At 40.4% G+C, this 13368-nt stretch overlaps 2 protein-coding genes across 5 annotated transcripts in view; one reads left to right on the top strand and one right to left on the bottom strand.

Moving 5' to 3' along the window:
• The window catches only part of CPNE3 (copine 3), a 52050-nt gene extending 44543 nt beyond the window's left edge, over positions 1-7507 (bottom strand). The window contains exons 1-2 of the mRNA XM_081258361.1: positions 7363-7507; positions 1625-1919 (exon numbers count right to left, since the gene is read on the bottom strand). Of these exons, the coding sequence (XP_081114487.1) occupies positions 1625-1919; positions 7363-7368 (301 nt within the window). The 5' untranslated portion in view covers positions 7369-7507. The remainder of the gene's footprint in view (positions 1-1624; positions 1920-7362) is intronic.
• Positions 7508-7593: 86 nt separating this feature from the next.
• The window catches only part of RMDN1 (regulator of microtubule dynamics 1), a 36239-nt gene continuing 30464 nt past the window's right edge, over positions 7594-13368 (top strand). Inside the window, exon 1 of one of the 4 annotated variants that reach the window (XM_081258362.1) lies at positions 7594-7842. In XM_081258362.1, the coding sequence (XP_081114488.1) occupies positions 7714-7842 (129 nt within the window). In that variant the 5' untranslated portion in view covers positions 7594-7713. Of the gene's footprint in view, positions 7940-13368 lie in introns of all 4 variants that reach the window. The other 3 variants (XM_081258364.1, XM_081258363.1, XM_081258365.1) reach the window with 3 other exon arrangements.

Raw genomic sequence — 13368 nt, 5'->3', positions numbered from 1 at the left:
CATGGTCCAGTCCCAGACACCTACCTCTCAGAATGTTTTCAGCCCAGAGTGGGATGCATTTCTCCAATTCATCAGCTAAAAGGAACTGCCTTTTAAAAAATTCTCATAAAGGCAAAAGAGTGGCCCTGGGTACCACAGATTAATCTATTGATGTGCCTATAATTGCCATCATACATGTCATCTGTTCTCAGTTCTCCATTCTTTTCTTATCCTTTTCTGCTTCCCTCTACCTATGCTCTAGGCCCACACAAACTGTGTTTGGCTCTAGCTGGCAGCACTCAGAGCTGGAGTTTGCTGTCCTCAATTCATGACAACAGCAGGATATATGTAGCTATATATAGCTTACCACTATGTGCCTGACACTTTGCTAAGTGTAGTCCAAAAATGATCTTATTTAATCTTTATAACAACCCTATGACATAGGAGGTATTTTATCTCCATTTTACAAATGCAGAAACAGGCCCTAAAAGATTAAGTAACCTGCCCAAGGTCATACAGCTAACAAATCTCAACGTATAGATCGCATACCTAGGTATCCATCTTATCCCAAAGAGCAATAATGTTCTTTACATTAAGCCATAAAGCCTGCGCTCAGAAATCATACAGATCTGAATTTCAACTCTAATGCTACCACTTAACATTTGTGCAGTTTGGTAAATTATTCAATCTGAGTTTCCTCGAGTATGAAATGGAACAGCAATACCACTTAAGTTGGCGGTTGTGAGCACTAAACGAGCTAACACATAAAAGTTGTCGGGCAGGGCTTGTGGGATACTGTAATCAATACTCACTGCGTTCAATCCCGCCCTTCCTTCTATTTGATTATCAGTTATAGAGGCAGCCACGAAAAGATACCACCAAGGATAAGCAAAAATTGCGGATCATCATCAAGCACAACGTCAGTGGTAGGCTTGCTCGGTCTCCCAGGGGTTCCGGCACTGCACAACTAATGTAACCGCACTTCCTCCACGCCCCTGGTTGCAGTGAGCCCCAAACAGAAAAAATTCGAAGCTGGAGCCTGAACTGGAGCCGCTAGGATACGCCATCTCGCAACCTCCTGCTTTACACCAAAATCAAGAATCACCTTTGCCCACCCCACCTACCTAGCAGCTTCCCCTGGAACCATCGCCTACTCCGAGGCCCACCCCATTCCTCTGGGTATTCGCTAAGCGAAGAGCGGGGCGCGTGACCCAGTACCTCTCCCGGCTAGGAGCTGCGGCAATTTCTGGGCGTGTCACCCTTCCCTGGGCCGCAGGCCTGACTCCCCGCCTGGAGGATCCCGAGCACCGCCCGCCCAGGTGCACGAGCACCAGGTCCAAGAGGCGCCTCGCGGCCCGGAGCTGAGCCCGGAACTCTGGCTACACCGGGAGGCGCGGGGCAACCCTGGGTCTCGGCAGGCCGCCGACCTCGCGTCCAGCGGATCCAGAGGCCCCGCGCGCCCAGGCCTATCCCTGGCCGCGCGTAGCCCAGGATGCACTTCCAGCGCGAGGGGAGGGCGGGCCGAGTCGCGCGGATCCTGTGGGCCCGATTCTCCCGACCCGGACTCTTCTCCTCCCCCAGGGGACCGGTGGGTTGCGGGTGCCCCGCCACTCCGGGGCCTAAACAGAAAGAAGTCCGCACTCACTTCTCCGTCTAAGGTGTAGAAGTCGCTCCAAGGTAGAGACTAGACAGGCACACACCGCAGAACCTCCCGGCCGCCTGGGATTCACGGAAACCTGGGGCGGATCCGGCTGAGGGGCGGGGCGGGGCAGGGCTGAGGGCGGCTCCGCCCACCCCGGCCACTGCCTGCCCAGAGCTCGTAGACACTGATCTGTTCCTGTAGGTTGATGCTTCAGGGCTACGTAGATCGCTTGCTTACCGAAAACTCCAAGTTGACTTAAGGCGTTTAAGTAAGTTATTTGGTGCACCAAAATAAATTCCTGAAAATAAAAGAAGTTATATTTGAGAAAATTTATACCACAAGCTGAACCAGGAAAGAATCAGCTTCAGCATGAAAGTAGTGAAATGCTAACTACTAACCATTCTTATTTAGAGCGCTTACAATGTGCAACTATCGGAGTCATTTGATATTCTTAATTTCATTTAATCCTCACAAGTTTGTAACAGATTAGTGCCATTATTCCCATTTCGCAAGTGAGAAAAATACGACTGAGTAACTGGAGATTTGATAGCTACGTAATTGGCCTATTTGCCCAAAGTCACAGATTCAGAGTAACCTCTAAGCGCCCCACTTGACTGCGACTTGATGCTGCTTGAGATTAAACTACTATGGAAAATATTGCTCCATCTGACTGCTTGAAGTTTGAATTTCTGTCCAAAAAAACAGGGACAAAATCAATAGGCAAACACATGGGAAAAAATATTTGCCACAAACCTGACATTCAAAAAAAAGGGTTAGTATCTTAAGTATAATTGCCTTTAAAAATAGAAAAATGGGCAAAAGATAACTTTTTTAATTACAGAAGAAATGGAAAAATGAACCAAAGAAGAAATATAGACTTTTCTAAGCCAAACTTTTCTTTTAATCCAAAAAAATGCAAAGTAAACACTTTTAAATAATTGTATCAGTGCAAGTGAAGATTCATTCCTTTATTCAACACCTCCTGGGTGCCTCTTATGTGCCAAACATTGTTCTATAGAGACTTGTGATAAAATAGTGACAGACAGAAGCTTCTACCCTAGAGGGAGAACAAATAATAAGTTATTAAAAAGAAGCAAAATGATTTCAGATAGCCATAAGTACTGTGAAAGGAAAATCAAAATGGAGTCAGTATTGCTAAAAGAGCTTTCTAAAATGGAGCCAGGAGCCCACTGAGGAAGTGTGACTTACGCACATCTCAGCTCAGGTGGAATCTTAATAGGCGCATCCAGAACATCTGCCCAATGTTCATGAAACTTAAGATACTTATTAGACCCTTGCGATAGCCTATCCATTAAGAACAAGTATCTTCTTTTCTGCATCAGAATCAACCATAATTCTTGCCAGACAACTTTAACCACCCCGTAGTATCTGCCTTTATAAGCCCCTGTCTCCTTCTTTTTCCAGAAACACTCTTCCGGTTTTACTCAAGTCTGTATCTCCCAAATTGCAATTACTAAGACCCCCAAATAAAGCTCTTTTTTCATTGCAACCTTGATATTGATTATTGTTCACAGTACTATGAGGAAAGTAATACAGGGTAATGTGATAGAAAGGGACTTGGGGATAATAAGAACATTTTCAGACAGGGAAGGTCTCTCAAAGGTGGTGATATTTTATGTGAAAACTGAAAAATAAGAAACACCCAGTCGTACAAAGATCTGAAGGCAGAGGAATGATAGCAGGGACAAAGGCAGGAATAGACTTAGCATAACTGCAGGAACAGAAACAAGGCCTTTGTGGTTGGAACATAGTAGGGAGGAAAGAGAAGTGTTTTATTTTGTTTTTACTAAAGGTTGGTAAAAACAATCTTTTTGTTTTATTTTTGATTCTGTTTTTACATTAAAGTGAAGGTCCTCAGGTACCACTAATCTAGTTACAAGTTTCAAAATTTCCAGAATACATAGTATCAATACCCAATTTTCATCACCACCTTTGTCTCCACTAAAATAGGGAGTAGAGACAATGAAATGGTTTTGTACTTTTAGTACCCAATAAGCAATCTCTCAATTAAATAGACAGTGTCATAGCTATTCAATGTACTTATTCATTTTCCTCAAACTATAGTCTAAATTCCATTCTACTTTTGTACTTATTCATTCGCCCATTTATTCAACACACACTGAATGCATACTATGTATCAGGCATAACAAGGTTCTAGAAACAAAGAACAAATAGGCATGGGACTTAACACTTGGTGGAGATTTAAAGGGATGCTAAAATGAATGAGATATTGACAAAATAGTCTCTTGGCATTCTTCTACCTCACTGGTTGTTCCTTTTTATCTCCTTTGCTTTTTGATCCTCATATTCCCAGTTCTTACACTGGAGTACCCCAGGGTTTAGTTCTTGACTTTTCTTTTTTCTATCTTCATCCACACCTTTAGTTACCTCATCTAGCCTTACAGCTTTGAAATCCATCTATATTCTAAAGGCTCCCAAATTTCCAAATCCTGAAACTCTAGATTCCAACTCCCTACTTGTGAGTTGTATTAGTTATCTACTGTTCCATAACAGATTATACCAAACTTAGGGACTTACAACTAAGTAGTCATTTATTATATACAGCTTCTTTGTTTCAGAAATTTCAGAGTGGCTTAGCTGGGTTCTGGCTTATCATCTCTCACAAGAGTTGCAATCAGGTATTATGCAGAGTTGCAGTCATCTTATGGGGCTGGAGGATCTACTTCCAAGGTGGCTTACTCGCACGTTAACAGTAGTGCTCCTTGTTGGTGGGAGACCTCGGTTCCCTCTCCAACGTGTACCTCTTACTAGAGCTGCTTGAGTACCCTAATGGCATGGCCTCTGGCTTCCCCAAGGCAAACAATCTGAGAGATCAAGGGAGAAGCTTCATGAGTTTTATGATTTAGCCTCAGAAGTCATATACCATCACATTTGCAGTATTCTACTGGTCAAATAGACAAGCCTATATCTAATGTGAGAGGGAATCCCACAGAGGAGTAAATCCAGGAGGTAAGAACCACTGGGGACCATCTTGAAGGCTGGCTACCACAGATGCCTAATAATCATTTCAAATTTCAATGTACACGTAAACCCTCCTGATCTTCCTTCCCAAATCCGTATCTCCCACAGTCCTCTTTATCTCAAGTAATGGCAAAGCTTCTTCCAGTTGTTTGGGCCAAAACACTTGGAGACATCTTTGCCTCTCTCATACCCCACCCCAACTGGTCCAGTGTGTTGGCTAATCCTGTCAACTCTACCTTCAAAATACACCTGGATTCTGACTACTCCTATTTTCCAGCCTAGTCTGAGTCACCTCTATTTCTTTCTACATTTCTGTAATACCCAGTAACTGCTTCCCTTCCTGCTCCCCTTCAGTCTATTTTCAAAACAGTCATAAGGATCTAATTAAAATGTAAATTAGACTGTGTCCCACATCATCATACAAAGAAAATAAGCCAAAGTCCTTACAATTGCCTACAAGGTCCTACATTACTTGGTCCCCATCTCTTCTCTGACCTTATCTCTTAAGGTCACTCAAGACCTTAAGAGTCTCCTTCTTGCTCACTCAATCTAGAGCGGACTTATGTTCAGAGAAAATGCCACTTGCCTTCCCAATTCATGCCTTTGCACTTTCATTTCACTTGGCATGATATGCTCTGCCCCCAGATATTTTCATGGCTCATTCCCTCTTCCCCCTCAGTGAGTTCTTCTGTGGCCACCACCCTATTTAAAACTGTAATGCCTACGCAGAAATACACTCTATACCCCTTTCTGCTTTATCTTCCTTTTTCAGCATTTATCATCATTTATTATATCTTTTATGATTTATTATATCATTTACCTTGCTTACTATCTTTCCCCAACTGGAATATATGCTCCACTAGGAATTCACATCTAGAAGAATACCAGGCATATTATAGATAAGCAAATATATTTCATTAGCGAATGAAGAAATTGTGCCAGGCCCTGTTATAGGCAAAAGGAGACATGTCATTGAGTTTATAGTACAGTGAAGGCACGCATTACTAATTCTTATCAACTCTACCTCTAAAATATACTCGATTGACAAATAATCACAAATATAAAAATGAAATTATAAAATGTGCTTAGAGCTATAAAGAAAATGAAAATATATTAAGGGGAATCAAGAAAAATTTCTCTGAGGAAGTAACATTTGGACTGAGAGCTGAAAGATGAATAGGAATTAGCTAGGTCAGGAATAGTGGAGTGGGGTAGGGGGAAGGGGGAGAGTGCTAAGGTAGTGAAATGGGATGGAATCTTGAAAGAAAGAATATCACATAGGGAAGTCTGAGGCTTATGGGAGGCAAGAAAAGATACTGTGCCTGGAGCCAAGAGAGAAATACTACAGACTTAAAGAGACTAAAGAAACAGGACAATTAAATGCAACACATAATCAGGATTTGAAACGAGTTGGGGAAAAAATGGTTGTTATAAAGGACAGCATTGGGACAATAAGCAAAACTTGTATATTAAATAATAGTATTCTATCAATTTCAATTCCCTGAATTTGGTAACTGTACTGGGACTAAATAAGAGAACGTCTTTGTTTCTGGGTATGAAGAGTCATGATATGTGTAATCTATTCTAAAAAGGTTCAACAACAGAAAATAATAATAGGAATAGAATATGCATAGCATATGTAGTATATGTAAAGAAAGATAAAGAAAATGTGGCAATATGTTAAAAATGGATGAATCTAGGTGAAGAATATGTGGGATTTCCTGCAACTTTCCTAATGATCTAAATTTTTTTTTCAAAATGAAAATTTTAATTAAAATTTTACTCTGGCTGAAATATCAGAAACTCAATCTCGGGATTATGATGGCATTCAGTGGTATAAACATATTATTTAGCAATACTGAGAAAACTACCAGTAGAAATATGTAAAAAAAGAAAGTTTGGAAGAATATCTATATATCTTTTAAAATATATGTTAAAAACAAAGAAAATAGGGATATCACTGATGTAATCCTAAAGAAATATGGTTGATTTAACGGGAAGTGGTGGAAGGAGCAATCAATAGAAGCAGCTTTGGACTTATTGTTAGAAGACATGGATTCTAGTCTTCTACCAATACCTAACAGCTACGTAACCTTGGTTAATAAATCTCTTTGAGCTATAGTTCACTTGTTTATTAACTTGGGATACCACTTACTTGACATGGTCGTTGGGAAGATCAAATGAAATAAAAGTGTTTGTCGATTCACTACATAGTATTGAAAGTACTACATAAATGTAACCTAATTTTTAAAAAAACTGTAACTATCTTCCCTTATTGCCCATAAAAAAATTTCATACAATCCATATAGTAGGTTTGCAGCTTGTGTTTTCCCCCACATCAACTCTGAAGTAGGATTCAAAACCTCTTCATCCCCTCCAAAAGAATTCCAGTCCAGTGAAAAAGCAATACCGACCTTACTGAATATTCTGAGGGGAAGCCAGGGGTTTTATACGACACATCCCAAAGCATACAACGCCATCAACCTTCTGTCAAGAGGCCTCCTCTCCCTAGGCTTTCTGGTTGGATCACTGTGGGCTGGTCATTCTTCGCCCGTCTCTGGCTTCTCCCTTCTCCCAGAGAAACTCCCCCTCCAGTCTCTCAATCTCTTCCATTCCCTTCTTTATGTAGAACAGTTTAATTCTAACAAGCGTTTATTTCCTAAAAGGACCCTCCAGTACCAGGATTCTCCCCACCTTTGAAGGCAGCAGAGAATTATAAATAACAAATCATTATTTACTTGCATACGGAAATTCTTGGGTCTATTTCAGCGCTTTCAAGTCTGTTCTGGTGATCTATCCTTTAGCCAAAGCCAAAACAGACACCCAAGACGGCCAAAAGCCAGCAGCCCGAAGGGCGCTATCTCCCTGCCCCAGTCCACTCGGCGCAGGCGCAGCAAGGCCACTAAGTCCCACCCAATCGAGGTATTTCCCGCCCCCAGAAACCGTGGACCGGAAGCTGCGGAGAGGAAGAGGAGCGGGGCCGGAAGCCGGCCGACGCTGCTCTCTGGGGAGAGACTGGGGCGCCTTTCGCTCCGCCCCGCTTCGTAGTAGCCGAAGGGGTGAGGGGTCAGGCCTGCCAGCTGCGGATCATGGCGCAAGTCTTGCGACTCTGGCGCTCCCTTCCTTTGGGACGTAGCGCTGCCCCGGGACCTCGGCTCCCGACGGGTGCTGCTGGCAGCCGGGAGCAGTGCGTTCTTTGGCGACTCCGCGGCGCTGAGGTACCCTCGCCGTCCTGGCTCCCGCTTTCTTCCCCTACCGGCTGGGCTCCGGCGGCCCCTTCCTTCTTCAGGCTCGGCGGTCCCGCGTCACCTTAGGGTATGTGGTGAACTGAGGAACGAGTTCGGGGCCTGGTGTGCCTGGAGCTCTCCCGGTGACCGCGACGGACAGGTCCTCTCCCTTTCGCAAGCCCAGTTCCTCTCTGAAAACTGGGGTCGGAGGAGGAGGAGTGAGTCCCCCCCAGCCCCTCCCATCACTCCGGAGAATCTGCCTCAAGCCTGTCTTTCCTGTAGGGAGAACTGTAGAGGAGAAAGACCTTGACCTCTGTGAGATAATTTTAACTTTCGGTGACGGCCAGATACGGTAATAGCACCTGAGGACGTCAGTCTACAGGACTTTGAGAAGTTTACGGTGTGATTTTGAAAATTCCTACGGCTCAGAACCAGGGATTTATGCACTATTTAGGTTTAAAAATTATTTTTGAGTTTCTTGTTTCGTCCACATAACGTTAAGGAAGGATGTTGGGATGTTAGATTGTCATCCCAATTTTCGCATTTCTGTTAGACTGATTGGCCTAGGTTTATCTCTGAAAGAGGATTGAAGGGTGAGGGTGTGCATTGGATATATATCATTTGAACTAGGTGCTTCATTATTTTAAACTATGTTAAATATACATTTTTGACTGCCTGCGATGTGTTCAGAGTTGTGGGGTGGGGGAGGGTTGAAAGACAGTAAGAGCTTATAGTCAGATGGCTTGATGTTAGATGATATGAGCAGAGGGATGGGAGGAGTACTAAGTATGAAACTAGCCTCAAGTTTCCAAATTAGAGCTTTGGTGAGTGAAAAATTTCATTTTAGTGGAATGATCCACTATTATTAGATAATAATAACATTTATTGAAGGTTTACTATAACCAGGCATTGTGTTAAGCATTACCTGATTTAATTGTGTACTGAAATGTTTCCATGCACCCTATGAAATAAGAACTGTTATTTTATCCATTTTTTTAGAAGAGGAAACTGAAATAAGGTTAAATAATGTATCCAAGTCACACAGCTAGAAAGATGTATCTCCAGATACTCCGAGTATCTACAGAGCACATGAGCCTGCATATGGCCGTTGTGCTAAAAAACTGAAAACTAGAGAAGCAAGATAGAAAAGGACAGAAAAAAAATCACAATCACGAGATACTAGAGAGATTTGTAGGTAATAAAACTCTGCTCTAAGCCAAAGGCAATAATGAAAATTCTTTCCTCCCTCTAAGTATATTGAATTTTTAGGGAGGTGGAACTATTTATTATTACCAGATTTCCAATTTTTCATGTGTTTTCATAGCCTTATCATTTCAGTTTTTCTTTTTCCTAGACCTTCCTCCCTGCTTGATGTCAGTAAGTTGAGTTTGAGGTATTTATTTCCCAGGGGTTTGCAGAGATTGGGGGCTACTTTTGAGTAGCTCAGACTTCATTTTTCTGTCTTTTTCAATTTGTAATCTACACTACAAAACACTCATCTCTGAACGTTTATTTTTCAGCGAATTTGTACTGAGTGCTTACTATGAGCAAGACTATTCTAAGCTCTGGGGGTATAATGAACGTGAGAAACAACCCTTTTCTCACTGATCTGACAGAAGGAAAGGTAGTTATTGAGTAAATGTAATGAATGCTAAGTGTTAGGAAAAGGGAAGCAAAATTACACCTAATCTGATCTTAAAGGGAAAAGGGGAAGTGTGTAAGCAGTTAGAGAAGTGATATAAAGACTTGATAAAGGGAAAATGAGGACAAAAAAATATGCCTGTAGAGAGAGTAGCATGAGGCTTTGAGGTAAGAAAAGGTGGCATTTTTGAGGAACTGAAAGTTTGACTGAAGCCTGGAGTGGAAGAGTAAACTGAAATAAACCAAGGCTGAAAAGTTAGGCAAGTACCAGTTTATTAGTTATCTATTCTTGATAACAAATTATCACGAAGCATAATGTCTTAAAGCAACAAACTTATTATCTCATGGTTTCTGTTGATTAGGAATCCACATGAGGTTTATCTGGGTGCCTCTAGCTGAAGATCTCTCATAAGGTTGAATCAGCCTGTTCAGTTGCTAAGGGCTCGTGTGAAGGCTCAACTTGAGGGTAAAGGGAAAGTTCTGCTTCCAAGCTCATCATGTGCCTGTAGGCAGGGCTTTGTTACTCACCAGGAGGGCTTCTTCTCAGGGCTGCCTCAAGACACAGCAGCTAGATTCCCCCATGGCAGGCATGCAGTCAGAAGGAACACATGAGAGAGTGAGTATCAAAGATGGAAGCCACAGTCTTTTTATAACCTAATCTTAGAAGTAACATCTTTTCACTTCTGCATATTCTGTTTCTTACAAGGGAGTCAGTAAGTTCAGTCTACATTTAAGGGGAGAGGACTGCACAAGGGAGTGAATATCAGAAAGCAGGACTCATTGAGGGCCATTTTATTTATTTTTAAATTGAGAGATAATTGACATGTATTAGTTTCAGGTGTACAACATCATGATTCAGTATTTGTATATATTGTGAAATGATCACCACAATAAGGCTAGTTAATATCAATCTCCACACATAGTTACAATTTTTTTTCTGGTGATGAGAACTTTTAAGATTTATTCTCTCAGCAACTTTCACATATACAATACAGTATTATTAATTATAGTCACCGTGCTGTACATTATATCCTCAAGATGTATTTATTTTATAACCGGAAGTTTGTCCACCTTCACCCATTTCACCTACCTCTTCCACACACCCCCAGCCCCTCTTCCCTTGCCTCTGGCAACCACCAAGCTCTTGTATATGAGTTTGGATTTTTTTTTTAGATTCCACATATAAGTTAGATCATACTGTATTTGTCTTTTTCTCTCTCATTTATTTCACTTAGCCTAATGCCCTCAAGGTCTGTGTTGTTGCAAATGGCAAGATTTCTTTTTTTTCCAATGGTTGAATAATATTCCATTTTGTGTGTGTGTATCATTTTGTTGTTGTTCATTCATTGATGGACACTTAGGTTGCTTTCGTGTCTTGGCCATTGTAAATAATATTGCAGTGCAACATGGGGTGCATATATTTTTTCAAGTTAGTGTTTTTGTTTCCTTTGGATAAATACCCAGAAGTAGAATCGGTGGATCATATTGACGTTCCATTTTCAATTTTTGGAAGAACCACCATACTGTTTTCCATAGTGGCTGCACCAATTTACATTCCCAACAATGGCGCACAGAGTGCCCTTTTCTCAAATCCTCTCCAGCACTGGTTATATATCTTGTCTTATTGATAATGGCCATTCTAACAGATGTGAGGTGAGATTTCATTATGGTTCTGACTTACATTTCCCTGGTGATTAGTGATGTTGAGTACCTTTTCATGTACCTCTTGGCTCTCTGTATGTCTTCTTTGGAAAAGTGTTTCTTCAGATCCTCTACCCATTTTTTTAATTGGATGTTTATTTTTTTTGCTGTTGTATGAGTTCCTAATATATTTTAGATACTAACCCCTTATCAGATATATGATTTGCAAATATTTTTTCCCTTTCAGTAGGTTACCTTTTCATTTTGTTCATTGTTTCCTTTGCTGTGCAGAAACATTTCAGTTTGATGAAGTCCCACTTGTTTGTTTTTGCTTTTGTTGCCTTTGTTTTTGGTGTCAAATTCAAAGTCATTGCCAAGACCAGTGTCGTGGAGCTTAGCCCCTATGTTTCCTTCTAGGAGTGTTATGGTTTCAGGTCTTACAATGAAGTCTTTAATCCATTTTGAGTTAATTTTTGTGTATGGAGTATAAGGTGGTGGTCCAGTTTCATTCTTTTGCATGTGGCTGTCCAGTTTTCCCAACACCAAAAAGACTGTCCTTTCCCCATTATATATTCTTGACTCCTTTGTCAATTATTACTGACAACATAGGCGTAGGGTTATTTCTGGGCTCTCTACTCTGTTTCATTGATCTATGTGTCTGTTTTTTATGTGAATACCATACTGTTTTGATCACTATAGGTTTATAATTTAGTTTGAAATCAGGGAGCATGATGCCTCCAGCTTTGCTCTTTTTTTCTCAGGATTGCTTTGGCTATTTGGGGTCTTTTGTAGTTCCATACAAATTTTAGGATTGTTCTATTTCTGTGAAAAACACCATTGGAATTTTTATAGGGATTGTACTGAACCTGCAGATTGCTTTGGGTAGTATGGACCTTTTAACAATATTAATTCCTCTAAACCATGAGCATGGAATATCTTTCCATTATGTCCTCTTCAATTTCTTTCATCAGCGTCTTATAGTTTTCACTGTACAGGTCTTTCACCTCCTTGGTTAAATTTATTCCTAGGTGTTTTATTCTTTTTGGCATAACTGTAAATGGGATTATTTTCTCAACTTCTATTTTTAATAGTTTGTTATTAGTATATAAAAACATTTTTTGTATATTGATTTTATATGCTGCAACTTTACTTAATTCGTATATTATTTCTAACAGTTTTTTTGTGGAGTCTTTAGGGTTTTCTGTGTATGCCGTCATGTCATCTGCATGTACTGATAATTTTACTTCTTTTCCAATTTGTATGCCCCACACCTTTTTTTTTTCCTTGCCTAATTGCTTTGGCTAGGACTTCCAATACTATACTGAATAAAAGTGGCAAGAGAGGGTATCCTTGTCTTGTTTCTCATCTTAGAGGAGAAGCTTTCAACTTTTCACTGTTGACTGATGTTAGCCATGGGTTTGTCATTTATGGCCTTTATTACGTTGAGGTACATTCCCTCTATACCCACTTTGTTCAGAATTTTATCATAAACAGATATTGAATGTTGACAAATGCTTTTTTTGCATCTATTGAGATGATCATATGATTTTTGGCATTCATTTTGTTAATATGGTGAATCAGATTGATTTGCAGATGTTGAACTATCCTTGCATCCCTAAAATAAATCCCACTTGATCTTGGTTTATGATTCTTTTAATGTATTATTGAATTTCATTTGCTAATTCTGTTGAAGATTTTTGCATCTATGTTCACCAGGGATATTGGCCTGTACTTTTTTTTCTTGTAATGTTCTTTTCTTACTTTGGTATTAGGGTAATGCTAGCCTCATAAAATGAGTTTGGAAGTTTTTCCTCTTCTATTTTTGAAAGAGTTTGAGAAGTATTGGTATTCATTCCTTAAATGTTTGATAGAATTCACCAGTGAATCCATCTAGTCCTAGGCCATTCTTTGTTGGGAGGCTTTTGATTACTGATTCAATTGCCTTAATTGGTAATTGGTCTGTTCAGATTTTCTATTTCTTCATGATACAGTCTTGGTAGGTTGTATATTAGTAGGAATTTATCCATTTCTTCTAGTTTGTTCAATTTGTTGGTGTATAGTTGTTCATAGTAGACTCTTATGGTCCTTTGTACTTCTGTGGTATTGGTTGTGCTGTCTCCTCTTTCATTTATAATTTTATTTATTTGAGTCCTCTCCTTTTTACTTGGTGAATCTAGCTAAATGTCTACTTTGTGTACCTTAAAAAAAAAAACAAAAAAACAACCCAGGTCTTCG

The sequence above is a fragment of the Mesoplodon bidens genome (genome assembly GCF_964165515.1).
Source record: "Mesoplodon bidens genome assembly, chromosome: 16".
Classification (NCBI taxonomy): domain Eukaryota; kingdom Metazoa; phylum Chordata; class Mammalia; order Artiodactyla; family Ziphiidae; genus Mesoplodon; species Mesoplodon bidens.
The sequence above is the reverse complement of the archived record's forward strand: the minus strand, read 5'-3'. Positions and strand labels throughout refer to the sequence as shown.